The sequence below is a fragment of the Symphalangus syndactylus genome, chromosome 14, assembly GCF_028878055.3.
Source record: "Symphalangus syndactylus isolate Jambi chromosome 14, NHGRI_mSymSyn1-v2.1_pri, whole genome shotgun sequence".
NCBI lineage: Eukaryota > Metazoa > Chordata > Mammalia > Primates > Hylobatidae > Symphalangus > Symphalangus syndactylus.
Genome location: NC_072436.2, coordinates 71,855,217 through 71,874,842, shown reverse-complemented (window position 1 = coordinate 71,874,842; position 19,626 = coordinate 71,855,217). Strand labels below are relative to the sequence as shown.

Genomic DNA, 19,626 nt, shown 5'->3' with positions numbered 1-19,626 from the left:
AGTGCTACAATTTTTGTACAAGTTATTGAATGCAAAAGTAACCAGTACCAGGAAGATTTTGTTTTATTCTTTTTTTTATTTTTTATTTATTTTTTAATATATATATATTTTTATTATACTTTAAGTTCTAGGGTACATGTGCACAGCGTGCAGGTTTGTCACATATGTATACATGGGCCATGTTGGTGTGCTGCACCCATTAACTCATCATTTACATTAGGTATATCTCCTAATGCTATCCCTCCCCCCTCCGCCTACCCCACAGCAGGCCCTGGTGTGGGCCTGTGTCCTTCCTGTGTCCAAGTGTTCTCATTGTTCAGTTCCTGCCTATGAGTGAGAACATGTGGTGTCTGTTTTTTTGTCCTTGCGATAGTTTGCTGAGAATGACGGTTTCCAGCTTCATCCATGTCCCTGCATAGGACATGAACTCATACTTTTTTATGGCTGCATAGTATTCCATGGTGTATATGTGCCACATTTTCTTACTCCAGTCTATCATTGTTGGACATTTGGGTTGGTTCCAAGTCTTTGCTATTGTGAGTAGTGCTGCAGTAAACATATGTGTGCATGTGTCTTTATAGCAGCATGATTTATATTCCTTTGGGTATATACCCAGTAATGGGATGGCTGGGTCAAATGGTATTTCTAGTTCTAGATCCCTGAGGAATCGCCACACTGTCTTCCACAATGGTTGATCTAGTTTACAGTCCCACCAACAGTGTAAAAGTGTTCCTGTTTCTCCATATCCTCTCCAGCACCTGTTGTTTCCTGACTTTTTAATGATCGCCATTCTAACTGGTGTGAGATAGTATCTCACTGTGGTTTTGATTTGCATTTCTCTGATGGCCAATGATGATGAGCATTTTTTCATGTGTCTGTTGGCTGCATAAATCTCTTCTTTTGAGAAGTGTCTGTTCATATCCTTTGCCCACTTTTTGATGGGGTTGTTTGTTTTTTTTCTTGTAAATTTGTTTGAGTTCTTTGCAGATTCTGGATATTAGTCCTTTGTTAGATGAGTAGATTGCAAAAATTTTCTCCCATTCTGTAGGTTGCCTGTTCACTCTGATAGCAGTTTCTTTTGCTGTGCAGAACCTCTTTAGTTTAATTAGATCCCATTTGTCAATTTAGGCTTTTGTTGCCATTGCTTTTGATGTTTTAGACATGAAGTCCTTGCTTATGCCTATGTCCTGAATGGTATTGCCTAGGTTTTCTTCTAGGGTTTTTATGGTTTTAGGTCTAACATTTAAGTCTTTAATCCATCTTGAATTAATTTTTGTATAAGGTGTAAAGAAGGGATCCAGTTTCAGCTTTCTACATATGGCTAGCCAGTTTTCCCAGCACCACCTATTAAATAGGGAATCCTTTCCCCATTTCTTGTTTTTTTCAGATTTGTCAAAGATCAGATAGTTGTAGATGTGTGGTATTATTTCTGAGGGCTCTTCTGTTCCATTGGTCTATATCTCTGTTTTGGTACCAGTACCATGCTGTTTTTGTTACTGTAGCCTTGTAGTATAGTTTGAAGTCAGGTAGCATGATGCCTCCAGCTTTGTTCTTTTGGCTTAGGATTGACTTGGCAATGCGGGCTCTTTTTTGTTCCATATGAACTTTAAAGTAGTTTTTTCCAATTCTGTGAAGAATTTTATTCTTTTTTAGCTGCCTCACCTGTTGACAACATTTAAAGGAAATTATCATCAATATTTTATCTAATTATTGGGGTCCTCCTTTCTGGCCTCTATTATTATGCGATATGTATTATTCTAGGTCATTGATACCATTTGTGAAAATTTAGAATGTTCCACTGATGGCTACTTTAACATTTCTCTATTTCTACAATTGTATACATGTATGTGCTTATATATACTTTTTTATTCAGAAGTTGAAACTAAAAGATCTAGAAAGAAAACTGTTAAGGAGGCTTAGTGGGATTTACATGAAATTCTATAAATTACTGCTTAATGTGTGGAAAGCTAAGAGAATATGGAATATGAGAAAGCCTGATGCAATGGAATTATAAAAAGAAATGAACTTTATATATAATAAAGTAGATCAGAAATATACAAAAGCTAAAATATGAATTCCAACTAATTGCTTAGTACATTTTAAAAAATTAGTCTTTAATAGTAAAATGAAGCATTACTAAAAATGTTTGTTCTTGTAGATATAGTAAATTTTCATCTTTAGGAATACTGAGGCAAAATATTTATTTACTTAATAAAAATTAACATCCTAATTAGTCCTAAGATTTAATAGAAAGTAAAAGAAAATAAAACATGAAGAATTATCAATGTTAAGCTATTTTTTTTTTTTTTTTTTGAGACGGAGTCTCGCTCTGTCGCCCAGGCTGGAGTGCAGTGGCGCTATCTCGGCTCACTGCAAGCTCCGCCTCCCGGATTCACGCCATTCTCCTGCCTCAGCCTCTCCGAGTAGCTGGGACTACAGGTGCCCGCCACCACACCCGGCTAATTTTTTGTATTTTTAGTAGAGACGGGGTTTCGCGGTGGTCTCGATCTCCTGACCTCGTGATCCGCCCGCCTCGGCCTCCCAAAGTGCTGGGATTACAGGCGTGAGCCACCGCGCCCGGCCAATGTTAAGCTATTAATCTGCTGTGAAGCACCTGTCATCTTAGATCTAACACCAAAAAACTATTGGTAAAAGTCTGCAGTTTGGCTGGGTGTGGTGGCTCATGCCTGTAATCCCAGCACTCTGGGAGGCCAAGGCAGGAGGATCGCTTGAGCCCAGGGGTTCATGACCAGCCTGGGCAACAGAGTGAGAGACCACGTCTCTACAAAAAATTAAAAAAATTAACCAGTTGTGATGGGCACACCTGTGTCCCCAGCTACTTGGGAGACTGAGGTGGGAGTATCACTTGAGCCCAGATTGTCAAAAATGTAGTGAGCCATGATTGTGTCACTGCACTCTACCCTGGGCAACAGAGCAACACCCTGTCTCAACAAAACAGAACAAAACACTGCAATTTGTAAAGATTTTTCTCCAGGCAAAATCAACATTTCTTCTGGCATGTATGTCACACAGTATACTCTACAGTAGTTTGAAGACTTAGTTCTTGGGATAAGAACTAATGGTGAAATTTTAAATTGTAAAAGAAATATCAGAAGAACATTTAGAATTGTCATTCTCATATTATAAATTCCTCTGCGTATATAAAAAATCAGAAATTACCACATTCTAATCCCATAAATAATATGTTGTTTTAAACATGTTAAAGAGTTTATTATTTTTTCTAAAAGTTATTTTTCATCACCATGGTAGTTCAGCATTACCCATCAGTGTTTACAAATCAGTGACAGCTTATTTCTCCAGTGCTGGCTTCTAGTCAAGCTGACAATCCCTGTCTACATTTCATTTTACTTCACTGATTTGTAGAGAAAATGAAGGTTCCTGTTGTGGCCTTAAAATTAGAACTCTGGAGTTAGTTGTAATCCTAGCACTTTGGGGGGCCAAGGCGGGTGGATCACCTGAAGTCAGGAGTTCAAGACCAGCCTGACCAAAATGATGAAACCCCGTCTCTACTAAAAATATAAAAATTAGCTGAGCATGGTGGTGGGGGCCTGTAATCCCAGCTGCTCAGGAGGCTGAGGCAGGAGAATCATTTGAACCCGGGAGACAGAGGTTGCAGTGAGCCGAGATTGTGCCATTGCACTCCAGCCTGGGCAACAAAGCGAGACCTTGTCTCAAAAAAAAAAAAAAAAGTAATTTCCATTAGGTTAAGTGACTTGTTCGTTGTCATGAGCTCATTTATAACACAGATAGTTAGACTTCTAACCCCTGGTCTAGTCCTCTTTCTCTTAAATTGTGCTATTTTAAAGAGACTTTTTGTTGGGTAAGATGTGAATGCACATTATCACATAACATGTCCTAATGATATTTCAATAGACTGTTTCCTTTCAGATTCAGAAATCACTTAACAGCTTTACAATAAAAACAGATAAAAAGCCAGAACAACTTCAGGTTCTCATAGACAATCAAATGAGAGCAGCAGTAACTAACAGGAAGAAATTTATAAGCATTCTAGGCAAAAATAGAGAAAAGACTTATTTCTTTCAAGTTTACCTGGACTTAGAAGTGTTAACCCAAATTAAAAAAAAAAAAAAAAAAAAGCTTTCTAAGATAAATTTACTTGGGAATATTGTAATGAGAATACGTGTGTCATTGTAAAAATCAGTATTCAGAGTATTTTCCAGGTAAGTAAAATTTAATTTTTTTTTTGGCCCAGTTACACTGAAAGGCAGAATTGGATATTTCTCTAAAAATACCTTCAGACTCTACCAGCAATTTTTTAAAAAGGGAAGTCATCTAGGTAGCATTTGTTTTATATAATATTTAAAGTTATTAATTGAATTTTCCACTGTATAATCTATTAAATAATTGGTCCCACAAAGATAATCACATGTCAGCATTTACAACCCTGTTATGAAGGATCTGTGTGACACCACTAACAAAGGACACAGAGCTGAATTCTAGAGCTGACTTTGTGCTCATGTCATGACTTGGCTCTTCAAGTGTTTTCACTTAAAGTATAAAGTACCTGTTCCATGTGAGTTAAGGTGGATTAAATTTGGCTACTAGCCACGTTGAATTCTGTTACAGATGGTTTTGTTAGATTCTGGACTTCCTGTTAGAAGAAAATGAATGTGTAAAGGTAAACATAAAATGTAAGTGATGATAGATATAAACTTTTTTCTGAGTAAACAAACAAAATTCTTCTGATTAATGTGGTCTTACTGCCTCAACAAACGAGGCTTCTTAATAAGTTGCTAAATATTTCCAGGGTTCACTGAGGCTTCATTTAGCAGAATTAAAGTCTTTTATGTAATTCATTATATTGACTGGCAGGCTAGTGATCAAAAGTGTAGGCTAAAATAAGAAGGGTTTCTGTAAAACTAAAGATGTTCAGTAGTTGATTTGCAAATTGTTCATTTATTCATTCATTGATATATTCAAAAAATATATTTATTAAGTGCTCCCAGGACACAGTAGAAACAAAGCCCTGCTCTTGCAGAATTGTACACAGATGGGCAGTGCACACATAAGCAATTATTTGATGTCATGTGTTGATAATTAGAAGAAAAATAGGCTGTGTAGGAGGACAGAATAGCAAGGGTGTGTACATGGTATGGGGAATTCCATGTCAGATAGGATGGTAAAAGAAGCACTCCGATAATTTGACATTGGAGCCAAAGCTTGGAGGAGGGAGCAAGCCAGGTGATTATCTAAGGAAGAATATGTCAGGCATTGGGAATCAAGAATTTAAAATCCCTGGTGAAGACCATGCTTGGACTGTTCTAGGAATAGCAAAGAGCAAATAGAATTGGAACAGTGTGAGTAAACAGAATGGCATAGGATGAGATCAGAAAACTACTAGTGGGCTAGTTGAGTAGAGTCTTCAAAGCTGAGACCTGTAAATAAAGACTTTAGATTTTATTTAGAGTGAGACAGAAAGCCATTAGAAGGTTTTCTGACTTTTTTGTGTGAAGAATAGACTAGAATGGAAGCAAGAGAGCCAGTTAGGAGGATATTGGATCCAGGAAGAAAATGATAGTATTGGGGCCAGGGCATTAGAGTGGATGTGATGAGAAGTGGTGGATTTACTTTGCAGGTAAAGCTAACAAGATCTTTTGAGGTATTAGATGTTGGGTTCTCGGTAAGGGATATTAAAGGATGACTACAAGATTTCTTGCTAAAACAACTAGATGGTTGGATGATTAGAGAAGTGATATATTCAAAACTGATAAATAGAATGACCAGATCTGGGTGAAGCAACTAAAGAGTTATGTACTGGAAATGTTATATTCCTGGTGCCAAGTACAGATAATGCTTAAGTATCCAGATAAATGAGTCTGGAATTCAAGGCAGTAGGTCAGGGCTTAAGATGTGAATTTGGGAATTTAGGACATAAGACTGGATGGAATCATCTAAGGAGTGAGTTAGAGAAGAGGTTCCAGCTCTAAAATTTAGAGATTAGGATGATGAGGAAAATCCAGCAAAGAAAATTGAGAAGGAGCAGCCAATGAAGTGAGCAGAGAACCTGGAGTTGTTTCACCTTTATATCTGTTTTTCTTGTAAAGCTGGTAAGTGATTTCTGAATCTGAAAGGAAACTGTTTATTGAGATATCATTAGGACATGTTATATGATCATGTGCATTCACATCTTAGAAAAAAAAGTTATGTGTATAAGGTACTTCCAAGAGGAAAATAGACAAAAACAGAGATATTGATGTTCTTTCCTTCTCACTCCCTTTCCCGACTGCAAACTGCCTTCCAATTTTTTAAAAATGCATTTTATTATTTTAAAAATATGGGTAACTGAGATTAGACATAAAACATGCCCTGAAGATGTTTACAGAAGCTGTATATACAGATATATGTAATGCAAGATTTTCCTTAAGGAACTGGTAAGCTTCCTACTATAATGAGAATTGGGCAAGTTATTATATTGCCTTTTTAGCCTTGGCTACCAAGAATCTTGGGGATAAATTCGATGCTCTATTTTTAATAATTGTGTTAAAAATTGAGGTTATCATATGTATATTCTGCTTTTTATGTTTTTGGTTTCTACGTTTATTAGCATTTTATTATTATAAGCTGTCTCAAATCCCTTCTGGAATGAGTACTGATATTAAGAAAAATATAAATGTATTGGGCTATAAGAGTTAAAAGGACAGATATATTACTTCCTTTGTCATTTTTCTCATTTTTCCCAATTCATTGACTTTATTTTTAAAATTATAACTATATGTTGTATGTGAACATTTTAGAAAGATGTTAACCAAAGTATATACTAAAGTACAGACATTAATGTTTTTAACCTATACATTTGCTGTTCATTAGGGACTGTCCTCTGCCATTCAGATTTCTAGATAAAATCTTCCTAATTGTTTCTTAAATGTTCCACACTGTCCTAGAGTCTTTCACTGCTTTATTTTAAAGCAACTCTGTAGCTCACTGTGGAAGGAGTAGGATCGGGGAAGAAATGAATTTGGAGACAGAAGAATTCTAGTATTATAATATTACTTAGAAATCTGTAAATTCTAATGTCTATTATTATGGCAATCCTAATCTTATTGAAACGTGAACTGTAAGAATATCTTAGACCTATAAAACTAAACTTTCCAAAGTATCTAAGCTCACGCCCTGATGCGTCAGTAAGCTTTTGCTAGGTTTGCTGTGATAACAAACATTTCTAAATTTCAGTGCTTTATAACAATAAATACACTTATTTAAGTGTATTTCTCCTTATTGCAGCTGTGAATTGGCTGTGGCCCTGTGCCATGTGTATTCTCCTCCTGGAATCCAGACTGAGGGATCAGCCTCTATCTGGGACATGCTATTCTTGTGGCAGAGGGGAAATGGCAATAGCAGAACCAGAGAAAGAGTCTTAAAGCATCATTTTGGAAGTGACACACACTATTTCCACTCACATTTCTTTGGGCAATCACTGAGAAGTGAGGAAGTATAATCATATCACAGGAAGGGGCAGTGAATAATTGGGACAAAAATACATTCTACCACATGGGAAGATGGGATGTTGTGAATATGATTATGAGATTAAGGAACCATTATTATTAATCTCAGGGGTCATTTTAGTTTCAGGAGCCTCATGGTAGGAAAAGTTAGAATGATAAATAACAAAACATCATTTTAGTGCCCTTTCCAGAAATTTGTAGTGGTAAGCTGTGCATTAATAAAATTAATTCTCTGGATGCAGAAAGACATTTTATAGGTAGATGTCTGTCATCCCAGGTTGAGTGGCGATTGATGTGTTGTGTACCAATCTTTGGTTTTGCAGTGAGAAATGTTTTAGATGAAGATAATGATAATATTGGGCAACCCAATGAGTATGACCTGAACGACAGCTTTCTAGATGATGAGGAGGAAGACTATGAGCCAACAGATGAAGATTCTGACTGGGAACCAGGAAAGGAAGATGAAGAGAAGGAAGATGTGGAAGAGCTTTTGAAAGAAGCAAAAAGGTTTATGAAAAGAAAATAGTAACTAACTTCTGTAGTCGTATATGCCTTACATTTACTTTTTCTTTGTGGGAAAACATTTATGAACTAAGGAGGTACTTAAGTGACAGTTATTTTCCTTCTTTTGATAGTTAATGACTTTTACTACTGACTGTTTACAAATGAGACATTGAAACGTCAGCCTTCAGTATAATAGATGGAATTTTTTGTTGCCTTGCCTTTTCTTTCCTACTTAAAGCATCTGGAAATAGGAAGACAGAGAAGGTAGAGTAAAAATGGATATTTTTTATGTACTTTGTATATTGGTAATAAAAAGTAAAAGCCATAGGTTGCACAAAACTTTGGTCTTTTTAAATTTTTTTCCAAAGATTATGGAGTACTCTGCAAGTATAACCAGGCAAATTACATGAAAACATGCCTCTTTTCATTGTTACTGAAGTAATTCTGTAAGCAGAACCAGGCTTTAAAAAATGCTGCCATTACATAATGGTGGTTTTTTTCTAGTACCTTAGATGTGAGCTTTGCAATTTCACTTACTACTTTTATCCTTCAAAACTTGGGAAGATTGGTTCCAAATGGGTACTGAAAATAGATTCAACTAGGCTGTAGAAGAGAAATGTTCACCATGCAGGGAATGTTATTTTGTGTTCCACATCTGCAATTTACTGTATGTTTGAATTTAAAAGTAAAAAAAATAAAAAAACTTGACTTTTTTTTCAAACTAAAGTCCTAGCTGATTATTTTAACTCTCAATGTGCTGTCTTTATATTAAGAATAGAGAAATGACATAACTTTCTCAAATGGCATTAGTTTTGCCTTAGTTTTTTTGACCTCAGATGAAAGTAGCAAGTTGTTTGCCAGTTGAAAGTTCAAGATTCTGGCCTCCCATATCAAGAAGAAACTACTTATTCTCCAGTTTTATGAAGTATCTTTCTGTATTTCTGTTCTGAAACTACTTTAAGCCCTATAATGCTCTTCATATTAAGTGACTTTGAATTGTTAAAATGTAGTTTAGAATCTTTAATAACAGTTGGGTTGTGTACACAGAGCAGGAGATATTTACTGAAATCATAAATCACTAAGCCAAAAGAATCTTTGTTAAATGCTATTATTTTCTACTTTAAAGGAACCTAAAAATTTATATCTTAAAAGATCAAACATATTTATAATATTATTTTCTTATTGCTTTAAAATATATCTCCCAGTAATTGTACAATATTTAATATTTACTTAAACTGGAACAAGAATAAGATAAACATTTCTCTAGACTATTACCTATTATTCTGATTTTTATGTCTTACTATTATTTGGGAACTATTTTTCCCCTTATAATGCCCCTTTGGCCTTGGTAGTATAACAAATCTACGAATGTAATATTTAACTTATTCTCATCCCTGTCACTAACTTAATCCTTGAAGTGTTACTTAATCTACTCCTAGGTATATACCGAAAGGAATTGAAAACATTTCCACAGAAAAACTGTACACAATGTCAATAGAAGCATTATTGTTAACAGCCAGAAAGTGTAAACACCCAAATGTCTATCAACTGATGAATGGATAAGCAAAACGTGGTATATCTGTGCAATGGAATATTATTTGGTCATAAAAAGGAATAAAGTACTGATCCATGCTACAACATAGATGAACCTCGAAGGCAAGTAAAGAAGCCAGACACAAAAGGCCACATACTGTATGAACTCATTTATATGAAATTTCCAAAACAGGCAAATCCATAAAGACAGAAAGCAAATTTGTGGTTGCCAGGGACTTGGGGAGGAAGAATGGGGAGTGACTGCTAATGAGTATAGGATTTCCTTTTGAGTGATAAAAATGTTCTAAGATTAGATGGCAGTGATGGTTGCACAACTCTGTAAATACATAACAAACAATGCATCGTACACATTCAAAGGGTAGATTTCATTGCATGTGAACTATGTATTTCAATAAATCTGTCACAAAAAAGGAATGCAAAGAGTAATACCCGTCTTTTAGAAGGAAAAAAATATTTACTATCAAAGGATATTCTTAGTTCACGGTAACTGCTTTTTAGGATACAGTTTTAATGCAACTTTCATAATCATCCTGAAGACACTTTTGATTATACCTATTGTATAAATAAACGTATAGCTTAATTGACTGAAGTGTAATTGGACTGTGTTTAGATCTGTGTTTTCCAAAACAGAGGGAAAACCGGTAACATTAGGCTGTCAGAGGTCTCAAGAGCACCATTAACAAAGCTTGATTTTTTAAATTAATTGCTGTTCTATACAGTGGATAAGAGCCAATTCTCCCTGTCATGGTGTTCATGGAACTTAAACTATATCCCAGCCTCCTTTGCCGTGGTAAAAATTATCATATATACATTTCTCACCTATGTGCCTAATTTTAAAAGCAAATATTTTTTGGCGAAACTTTTGAGGGGGGATGGGTTTTCTAGGACCCTGGGAAACTGGAGACCTGAAGAGTTTTGGGGGACACTTGAACACTGACTTTGGTGTTTTCCCCTGGTTGAGGATGGCCCTGTTGATACTGAGTTTCTAGAACTAGAGGATCCTAAACATTCATTGTAATGAAAGCAGTTAGATTGTGAGCATAATTATTCCAGAATGTTGATGTAAAGCTGAGAGTAAATGGATAGTTTCTTACAACTAATCGTTCAGTGTCACCAGCACACCTCACTGAGGGGGAAGCTGTCCACCAGCACGCTGCATCCAGCCCTGCTCTGTGAGGCCACCTCATTCCCATTCAGTCTCTTTGTTGGCTAGGAGTCCATAATGGTGTGTGCATGTTGGGGAGGGGGATCTTTGCCTGCCAATCTATAAACCTAGCCTACAAAGCTGCACCTCTACAATATGTACTGAAAGTAAAGTGATAAAGAATAATTATGATTGAGATTATTGGCCACCCTAATATAATATACATAATAAACTTTATCATCATAAACAGCCACAGTTATACTCTGTTGTGCCCAAGATACTGTCTTAGGTGTCAGCAACTCAAAGAATAACACAGAGTCCCTATTTTCAAGGTGGTTACTATCTATTCTGGACAATAGGATATTTATTCATTCAGTGACGATGACTATTAAATACCATGAAAGATACAAAGAAGAAAAAGAAATGGTATCTACAGTAAAAGATTTTACAAAGGCAATGAGGCAAGCATTCAAATAACATAGTGGATAGAATGGGACCAGTCAGAGAAGGAGAAACTAGAGTGTAACTCAAATACCCCTCTGGCTGTATACTGAAGTACATACAGTCTCAGTCGTGAGAAAATCTTGGTGTGATTGAGTTGCAGAATCAGCTAACAGATTTTTTTATGGAACAAAATTTTTACTTGAAAGAATGACTGGCAGACATATTATGATTATTCAAACTTAAGTATTTGGCAGATTTTTTATCAAACATGAACTAAATGAGCCCTTTTTTCAAGGAAAACAGCCAACAGTATTTGTTGTAATGCTGAAATTTGAGCTTTTAAGCAAAAATCAGAATTTTGGAAAAACTTGGATTTACCACCATTAGCTTGATAGCTTTTCAAAACTCTAAAAACTATTCTGATGATATTGTAGGTGATACGATATAATAAAATGTATCAACATTTGGAAGATCTGCAAAACTTAGTGAGCCAACATTTTCCACTTAACCAGTGTATGATGTTATAAAACCAGGCATGGGTAAGAGATCCAGTCAAAGTGTAAGATGAAGCAGTGGACTTAATGTAACAGAATCTGTTAAGTTCATTAATATGGTTTCAGATTCCATATTTCAACTAATCTTCCAGAAACTGCCATTTGTCTATTTTTGTGACATCAAGAAGAATATCCACCATTATCTGAAAAGCCTATTAAAATACTCCTTCCTTTTCAACTACGTATCTGTGTAAGGCCTGGTTTTCTCCATGTACTTCAAGCAAAACAACATATGAGAGCAGATACAGGAATCTACCTATCTTCTAGAGAAGACAGACATTAAAGAGATTTGCAAAAATGTGAAACAATGCAATTCATCTGACTAAATTCTTTAAAATATATAATTATTTTTTATAAAATACATATGTCAGTGTGTAATGGGTTTACTCTTCTTTTTAAGTGAATTACCAAATATTTTAAAAATTTCTCAATTATAATCTCCAGTATGGTAACTGTCTACCAATACGACCCTCATAAACAAAAGCTTTTTGGGTTTCTCAGTAATTTTTAAGAGTGAAAAGACTCCTGAGGCTGAAAATTTTGAGAACCACTCCAGTAGGTCACTGTGCCATTCAGTTAGACTAGTTATGCTAGGATAACCCCAAAATCTCAGTGCCTTAACACAAGGAACATTTTCTTATGCCAAGATTTTCTGTGTTGGGTGACCCTCTAGGGCACTGTCTTCCATGTAGCAACTCAGCATTCCAGCATTTTAGAGTCTCTGCCTTCTTGTAGTTGTATCATCTGGATCATGAGACCTTCTTTTTTTTTTGAGACAGAGTCTCGCTCTGTCGCCCAGGCTGGAGTGCAGTGGCGCGATCTCGGCTCACTGCAAGCTCTGCCTCCCGGGTTCACGCCATTCTCCTGCCTCAGCCTCTCCGAGTAGCTGGGACTACAGGCGCCCGCCACCACGCCCGGCTAATTTTTTGTATTTTTAGTAGAGACGGGGTTTCACCATGGTCTCGATCTCCTGACCTCATGATCCACCCGCCTCGGCCTCCCAAAGTGCTGGGATTACAAGCGTGAGCCACCGCGCCCGGCCTCATGAGACCTTCTTAATCATGACTGCAAGGGAATACAGAAAGTAGAGGGTTATAGTGTAATTAAAGGCTTCAGGCTGAAGTGACATCACTCCTGTTTGCAGCTCATTGGCCAGAAGTAATTACATGGCTTTATCCACTAGAAGGGGCTTGGGAAGTACAGTCTTATGAGTGTCCAGAAAAGATGAGAAACAGAGTGAACACTAGTAATGTCTACCACAGTCGCCAAAGGAGTAAGTGGTAAAAGAGAGTTGAGGACAAGATCTTTAGTGTCATAATTTAAGGGATAGGAAGATAAATAAAAAGATTCTTCAGAGGAATTAGAAGAAGAGGAATGTTAGGAACTTTCTGTGTCACGGGAGCTGAAAGTAGAAAGAATATTAAGAAGGAAGAAGTAGTCAATATTGTCAGTTGCTGTAGAATGGTTACACGCCTAAGAACTGAGATTAGATTTAGCTTCCTACTTCACTGAGATAATTGAAGCTATTCAATGAGAACTTCTACAAACTCTCACCTGCATCTACCCACCTACCAGCTATTCTCAAATTCTTTATCTTCTCCCCCAGTATTATAGACAAATTGTTTCTTATTTTATTTAAAACCACTTCTCTAGATCCAGGCATCTCTTACGTGCTTAAGGACATTACACTGGAAATTCCTCCCCCTCTCCCATTTCATCAGTTTTTTCCTATGTACTGAGTCATTCCCATCACCATGTAAACTTAATAATATTTCTTCCATCTTAAAGAGAAACAAAAAAACTTTTCTTAATTCACTCCCCCCAACAGCTTTACTACCCTATTTATCTTCTCCCCTTAACAGGAAAATTCGTCAAAAGTGTTGTCTATACTTGCTGTCACCAGTGCCTATCCTTTAAGTCCTTCAAATTGTAACAAAAACATCAAAAGAACTAACATAACTAATTCCATTTTCGTTTAAGGGACCTTTACCCATTGCTACACATGGGCTAGGATAATTTCAGAGCACTGAGATTAAATGTAAAAACAGGAATCATGTAGTTTTTTAAACTAATTCTGTGATTATTGAGGAAGTATGTAAACAACTATGTTTTATTAAAGATTTATAGGTGCATTGTGACCTGACCAAGCACAAAGAAGTTCCCAACCCCCTTGGACCCTTACTGGTGCCCAGATATTTGTACTCATTGGTCACTTCTTGGTCCCAACCCCCTCCTCTTCCTTTTGCCCTTAACATAAAAGCAGCCTGAAATTTGTTCTGATTTAAGATGGTTCTTTAGGATGTTAGTTGGCCATCTTCTTGGTTTACTGGCTTTCCAAAATTAAGTTGCCTTCCTTGCTCCAACTCCTTGTCTCCCTGCTATTGGCTGTTGTGCAATGAGCAGGATGAGTCTGAACTTGGTTACAAAATCAAGTCTTTCCCACCACCTTTTCCATTGAAACTGCTTTTGTCAGGTGCATCAGTGATTTCCACTCTCCTGAATCCTATGATCATTTCTCAGACCTCATCCTTCTCAACCTTTCCTCAATATTTGAAACAAAAGGTCACTTCCACCTCCTTGAAACATTTCCTTTGCTTGACTTCCAGGAAATTAGAATATATTGAGTTTTTTTTTTTTTTTTGAGACGGAGTCTCGCTCTGTCGCCCAGGCTGGAGTGCAGTGGCGCAATCTCGGCTCACTGCAAGCTCCGCCTCCCGGGTTCACGCCATTCTCCTGCCTCAGCCTCTCCAAGTAGCTGGGGCTACAGGCGCCCGCCACCACGCCCGGCTAATTTTTTGTATTTTTTAGTAGAGATGGGGTTTCACCGTGGTCTCGATCTCCTGAGCTCGTGATCCGCCCGCCTCGGCCTTCCAAAGTGCTGGGATTACAAGCGTGAGCCACCGCACCCGGCCGAATATCTTGAGTTTTCTACCCACCTTACTCCCAGTGTTCTTTGCTTGGTATTTCTTTTTTCCACGAACACTTAGAGTGTTCCAGGGCAGAGTCCTTGGTCCTAGGTTCCTTTTCCTCTACATTCATTTCCTTGGTGATTTTATGCAATCTTCTGGCTCTTTCCCATATGCTGAAAACTCCTAAATTTGTATCTCAAGCACAGACCTCTTCCCTAAGCTCCAGGCCTTTATATATCCAACTGCCTACCCAACATTTCCACTTGAGTGTAGGATAAACACCTCAAACTTCACATGTTTAATACTGAATTCTAATTGTCCTTCTGAAACTTCTTTGCCCTTGCTCAGGCCACAAAACCTTAAGAATATTTATTCTTCAGTCCCACTTCCTTCTACAATCAGCAAAGTCTTGTTGATTCTACTTTCAAAATATATCCAGAATCTGACTATATTTCTGCACTTCAACTGCTATCAACTTGGGCTCCCTGCTCCAACCTTTGGTCTCCTATAAGTTTATTCAGAGCACAGCAGTCAGAGTAATCCTATTACAGCTTAAGTCAAATCATATTACGCCCTCGTCCCAAACCCTCCAGTGGTCTCCAGTCCCACTCAGACCAAAGCCAGAGTCCAGAGTCTTTATTATGTCCTTTATTATCTCCCCAACCTCACCTACTACACTTTTTCACCTACTACAATTTTTCACTTTCTCTGATCCAGCTGGATTAGCCTCCTTATTTTTTCTCACATATGTTCCTGACTTCAGGTCTACGGCCTGGCTGTTCATTCTGCCTCGAATGCTCTTTCCCAAGATAATCACATGGATCAGACCATCATCTCCTTCAAGAGTTGTTCCCCTTGAGGGAAATGTCTAAGGCCTTACTTGGTCACCCTATTTGACATTTCTGCTTCCTCCACTCCATCCCCACATATACACTTCTGATCTCCTATACCTAGCTCTATTTTTTTCATAATATGTGTTTCAAAAAATACTGTGTAATTTATCTCTGTTCGTTTTTCTTTCTCACTTTGCTAGAATGTAAACTTCATCAAGACAAGGGTATTTGTCCATTGTTTTCAGTGCCAAATTTCCAGTGTTAAGAACAGTGCCTAGAACGTAACTGGCGCTCAATACATACTTGCTGAATGGATAAATGACTGTTTGGACATGAGTGATGATGACCAAAAGAGTAGCGTGGGAGAAGCAAGATGTCAAGGTATTCAGGAAGAAATGGTGGAGAGGAAATAAATATATTGATTGCAATCACGCTAGGGAAGTGTAGAGATGATAAAATCAGTAGAGGTTTGTTTTGCGTGGCATTGTTTTTACGGTGGGAACACAGAGCATGTTTTATAGGCAGAAGGAATCTGCAGAGAGAGAGATTACAATGTTGTGAAAGTTAAGGAATGGGTACTTGTACTTCTGTTAGCATTTTTTGTATTAGTTAAATTTATTAATACAGTGATCCTTAACCTAGCTGTGCATCAGAATCCCCTGTGAATTTCTTTAAAAAACAATAGGTGCTAGGTTCCATGAGAGACCTACTGGGTCAGAATCTCTCAGATGGGGCACTAGTATTAGTATTAAAATACACACACACACACACACACACACTACTTTCTGGTTCATGGATAAGATGCTGTTGAAGGACAGCTTTGGAAAGCAGGCAGTATAAGCCCACTTCTATGTATCTCTAATGAGCAGTTCAGTCCAGGCCCAACAATGAAAAGCAAGCAGAGTTTGTGACACCTCAAAAGAAAATTAATCATTCTGAAGTTTGGGATTAATCTGTGCGACTTTCATTTTTCATAAAGCATAAAAGATGGAAAGTCAAGAATAGAAGTAGCCAATATTCTTTGAAACCATAAAAGTATACTCACAGTAATTCCATCAGTAACACACATTATTCTTGAGATTTTAACCTTCATTAGCTGTGAGTTTAGCGGCTCACACTGGTGCTAACTACGCTGTCAGGAAACTTCCTTGTATGTGCCATGGGCGCCATTTTGCCTGTGGAGCCCACAGTGGAAACCTCCTATGGTGTAATGAAATTAGAAACGAACAACCAAAGGACAGGAAAAATAAATCTAATGGATGTGATATTTTAATCCATCCTTCTGAATAGATTAAAATCATATCTCTGGAAAAAAAGGCATCAGCTTGAACTTGTAAGCCGTTTAAAACTAAGCAACAATTAGAGTATTATGTTACTATTATGTATCAAGTAATATATTTGAAGAAAAATAATATTGTCTTACATGTATATATTAGAAAAAAGATTAATAATAAATCAACTAAGTATTTTAGAGCTAGACAAAAGCAGAGCATCCGAATTAGCCAAGGATAGGATAGAATTAGTAAAATCTTTAGATAAAAGACTAAAAAAAGAAAACCCAACAGACTTGATCAATAAGACAAAAAATAGAGACAACTCTTAGCAAAAAAAAAGACAAACATTAAAAAGGGTTAGAACTACAAATATGGATGTTTTAAAATTTTGTAAGAGAGTATGTACAACTTCATGTCAATTTGTAAATGTAGATGAATGTATGACTTTCTAAAAAAAATAACTTTCCAAAGTGTACTTTATAAGACATTGAAAAGGGTGAGCAGATTAATAGCCACAGATGAAATGGAAAGTATTAACATTTCTACTCCTAGGATAGTACCAAACATTGGGAATTACAAATGAATTATATCAAATGTTTTTTCAGCAAATAATTTCCCTGTTATAAGAATTACTATAGAATATGGAAAAACATGGAAACTTTCCAGTTCTTTAAATTAGCCAAAGAAAACTTACAAAGTAACCTCAATATAAACATGGATATTAAAATCCTAAATAACTACTCAATTGAATTTAACAATGCATTAAGATATCCTGACCTAGAAGGGTTTCTGCTGAGAGTGTAAGGGTAGTTCAGTGTCAATAAATCTATTACTGCAATTCATCACATCAGCAAATTAAAGGAATGACTTACGATCTCATGAAAGGCCAAAAAAAGGTACAGATAATTCTGCATTGTTCCCCTTCAAAACACAAACTAACAAAAAGAAAACTCGTAGTAAGATAGGAGTAGAGTGAAACTGTTCTGACTTGATGAGTACCTTTCAGAAATCCACAGTAAGCTTCTAAGCTCACAAGGAAAGATTAGAAGTGTTTCCAGTGAAGTCTGACACCAGATAAAGATATCCACTATCACCTCTACTCTTTTGTGTTCTTCTGAAATCCTCTCTTAAGAAATTATGTATTGAATAGGAAAAAAAAAAGAACCTGGTACTGTGCATAACATGTTTAACTATTTAAGAAACACAAGAATATCAACTGAAAAATTATTAAAACTAACAAGTTTTTTTAAAAAATTGGCTAAATACATGGTCACCCCAAATTAAGCTTCCCTATATATCAGCAATAAACAGTCAGAAAAATAAAGAATAAAGATCTTATATAGACGATCCACAACCCAAAATGCCTAGTAATAAACCTAACATAATTGTGTTACTGTTGGAGGGTGTCCAGGTTCTTGGCATTTTGAACAAATAACTGGACAAAACGCACAAAGCAAGGAAAGAATGAAGCAACAAAAGCAGAGGTTAGTTGAAAACGAAAGTACACTCCACAGTGCGGGAGCTGGCTGAGCAGCAGGCTCAAGGGCCCCAGATACAGAATCTACTCCCATCCAAATACCCCACAGAGGTTTCTCATTGGTCACTTGGTGTTCACCTCATGTAAATGAAATGGTGGCCTGCAATCAGTCTGATTGGTTGTGAAAAGCAACCAATCAGAGGCTGAAGTAAAGTTACAAAGGTCACACTCCTATGTGAACTCCTATGCAAACACTGGTTGCTTCCTGCAACCAATCAGAGGCTAAAGTGAAGTTAAAAAGTTGCACGTCTATGCAAACAAAGACTTGGCCAGCAATCAGTCTGATTGGTTGTGAACAGCAGGCATCAATCAGAAGCTGAAGTTACCAAGTTACACTCCTATGCAAACCAATCAGATATACTTTCTGCAACCAATCAGAGATATTTTCAATTTTCCATCTGCCGCCAGAAAAGGTGGGGGTTTGCAAAGGGAGTAGCCTCTCTGGTCCTTTTGTTACTTTGGCATGGAAAGTTGAGGTTTTCCTTTTGATTTAGTTCTAGGAAGTCAGTGTGAATTGGCCTTAGGTTCCCTGCCTCCAGACCCTATTCTCCTGCCTCAATTGTACAAGACCTACACAATTAAAACATTAAAACTTTAAGGGACATGGGGGCCTGATACAAATGGAGATGCACACACCATATTTCTAGACAGAAAAATGCAATGTTGAAAGATACAAATTCTTCCCAAATTATAAATTTTGTGCAGTGTCATTCAAAATTCCAAATGGGTTATTTATATATAAAGTTTTACAATCTAATTCTAAAATTCATTTTAAAGAAAAATGCACTAGACAAATCAAAAATTTTTTAACAAGAACATTGGGGAGACTTGCCTACCTTGTTAAAGTCTATATCAAAACAATAGAACTATATGACTTTTTTTTAAAAAAGGGGGCTGGGCGCAGTGGCTCATGCCTGTAATCCCAGCACTTTGGGAGGCCGAGGTGGGCGGATCACGAGGTCAGGAGACTGAGACCACGGTGAAACCCCATCTCTACTAAAAATACAAAACAATTAGCCGGGTGTGGTGGCGGGCGCCTGTAGTCCCAGCTACTCGGAGAGGCTGAGGCAGGAGAATGGCGTGAACCCGGGAGGCGGAGCTTGCAGTGAGCCGAGATTGCACCACTGCACTCCAGCCTGGGCGACAGAGCGAGACTCCGTCTCAAAAAAAAAAAAAAAAAAAGGGATATTGGTGCAGAAAAAGACAAATAAATAAAACAGAAGAGAGACTCCAGAAACAGATCCAGGTCTATATAGGATAAAAATGCAATTTTAAACCAATTGGGACAATTCAAAAAAATAATGAAATTATACTCTTGCCTCATATTCTGAAAAATAAAATTTAGGTGAATTAAAAAGCAAACATAGGGAAAAATTAAAATATGGGAAG

At 37.0% G+C, this 19,626-nt stretch overlaps 1 protein-coding gene across 3 annotated transcripts in view; it reads left to right on the top strand.

Moving 5' to 3' along the window:
• Positions 1 to 10,131, top strand: part of APLF (aprataxin and PNKP like factor) — a 108,387-nt gene extending 98,256 nt beyond the window's left edge. For 2 of the 3 annotated variants that reach the window (XM_055241842.2, XM_055241843.2), the window contains one exon: positions 7,808 to 10,131. In XM_055241842.2, coding sequence (XP_055097817.1) covers positions 7,808 to 8,010 — 203 coding nt within the window. In that variant the 3' untranslated portion in view covers positions 8,011 to 10,131. The remainder of the gene's footprint in view (positions 1 to 7,807) is intronic. The other variant, XM_063616836.1, reaches the window with a different exon arrangement.
• Positions 10,132 to 19,626: the final 9,495 nt, after the last annotated feature.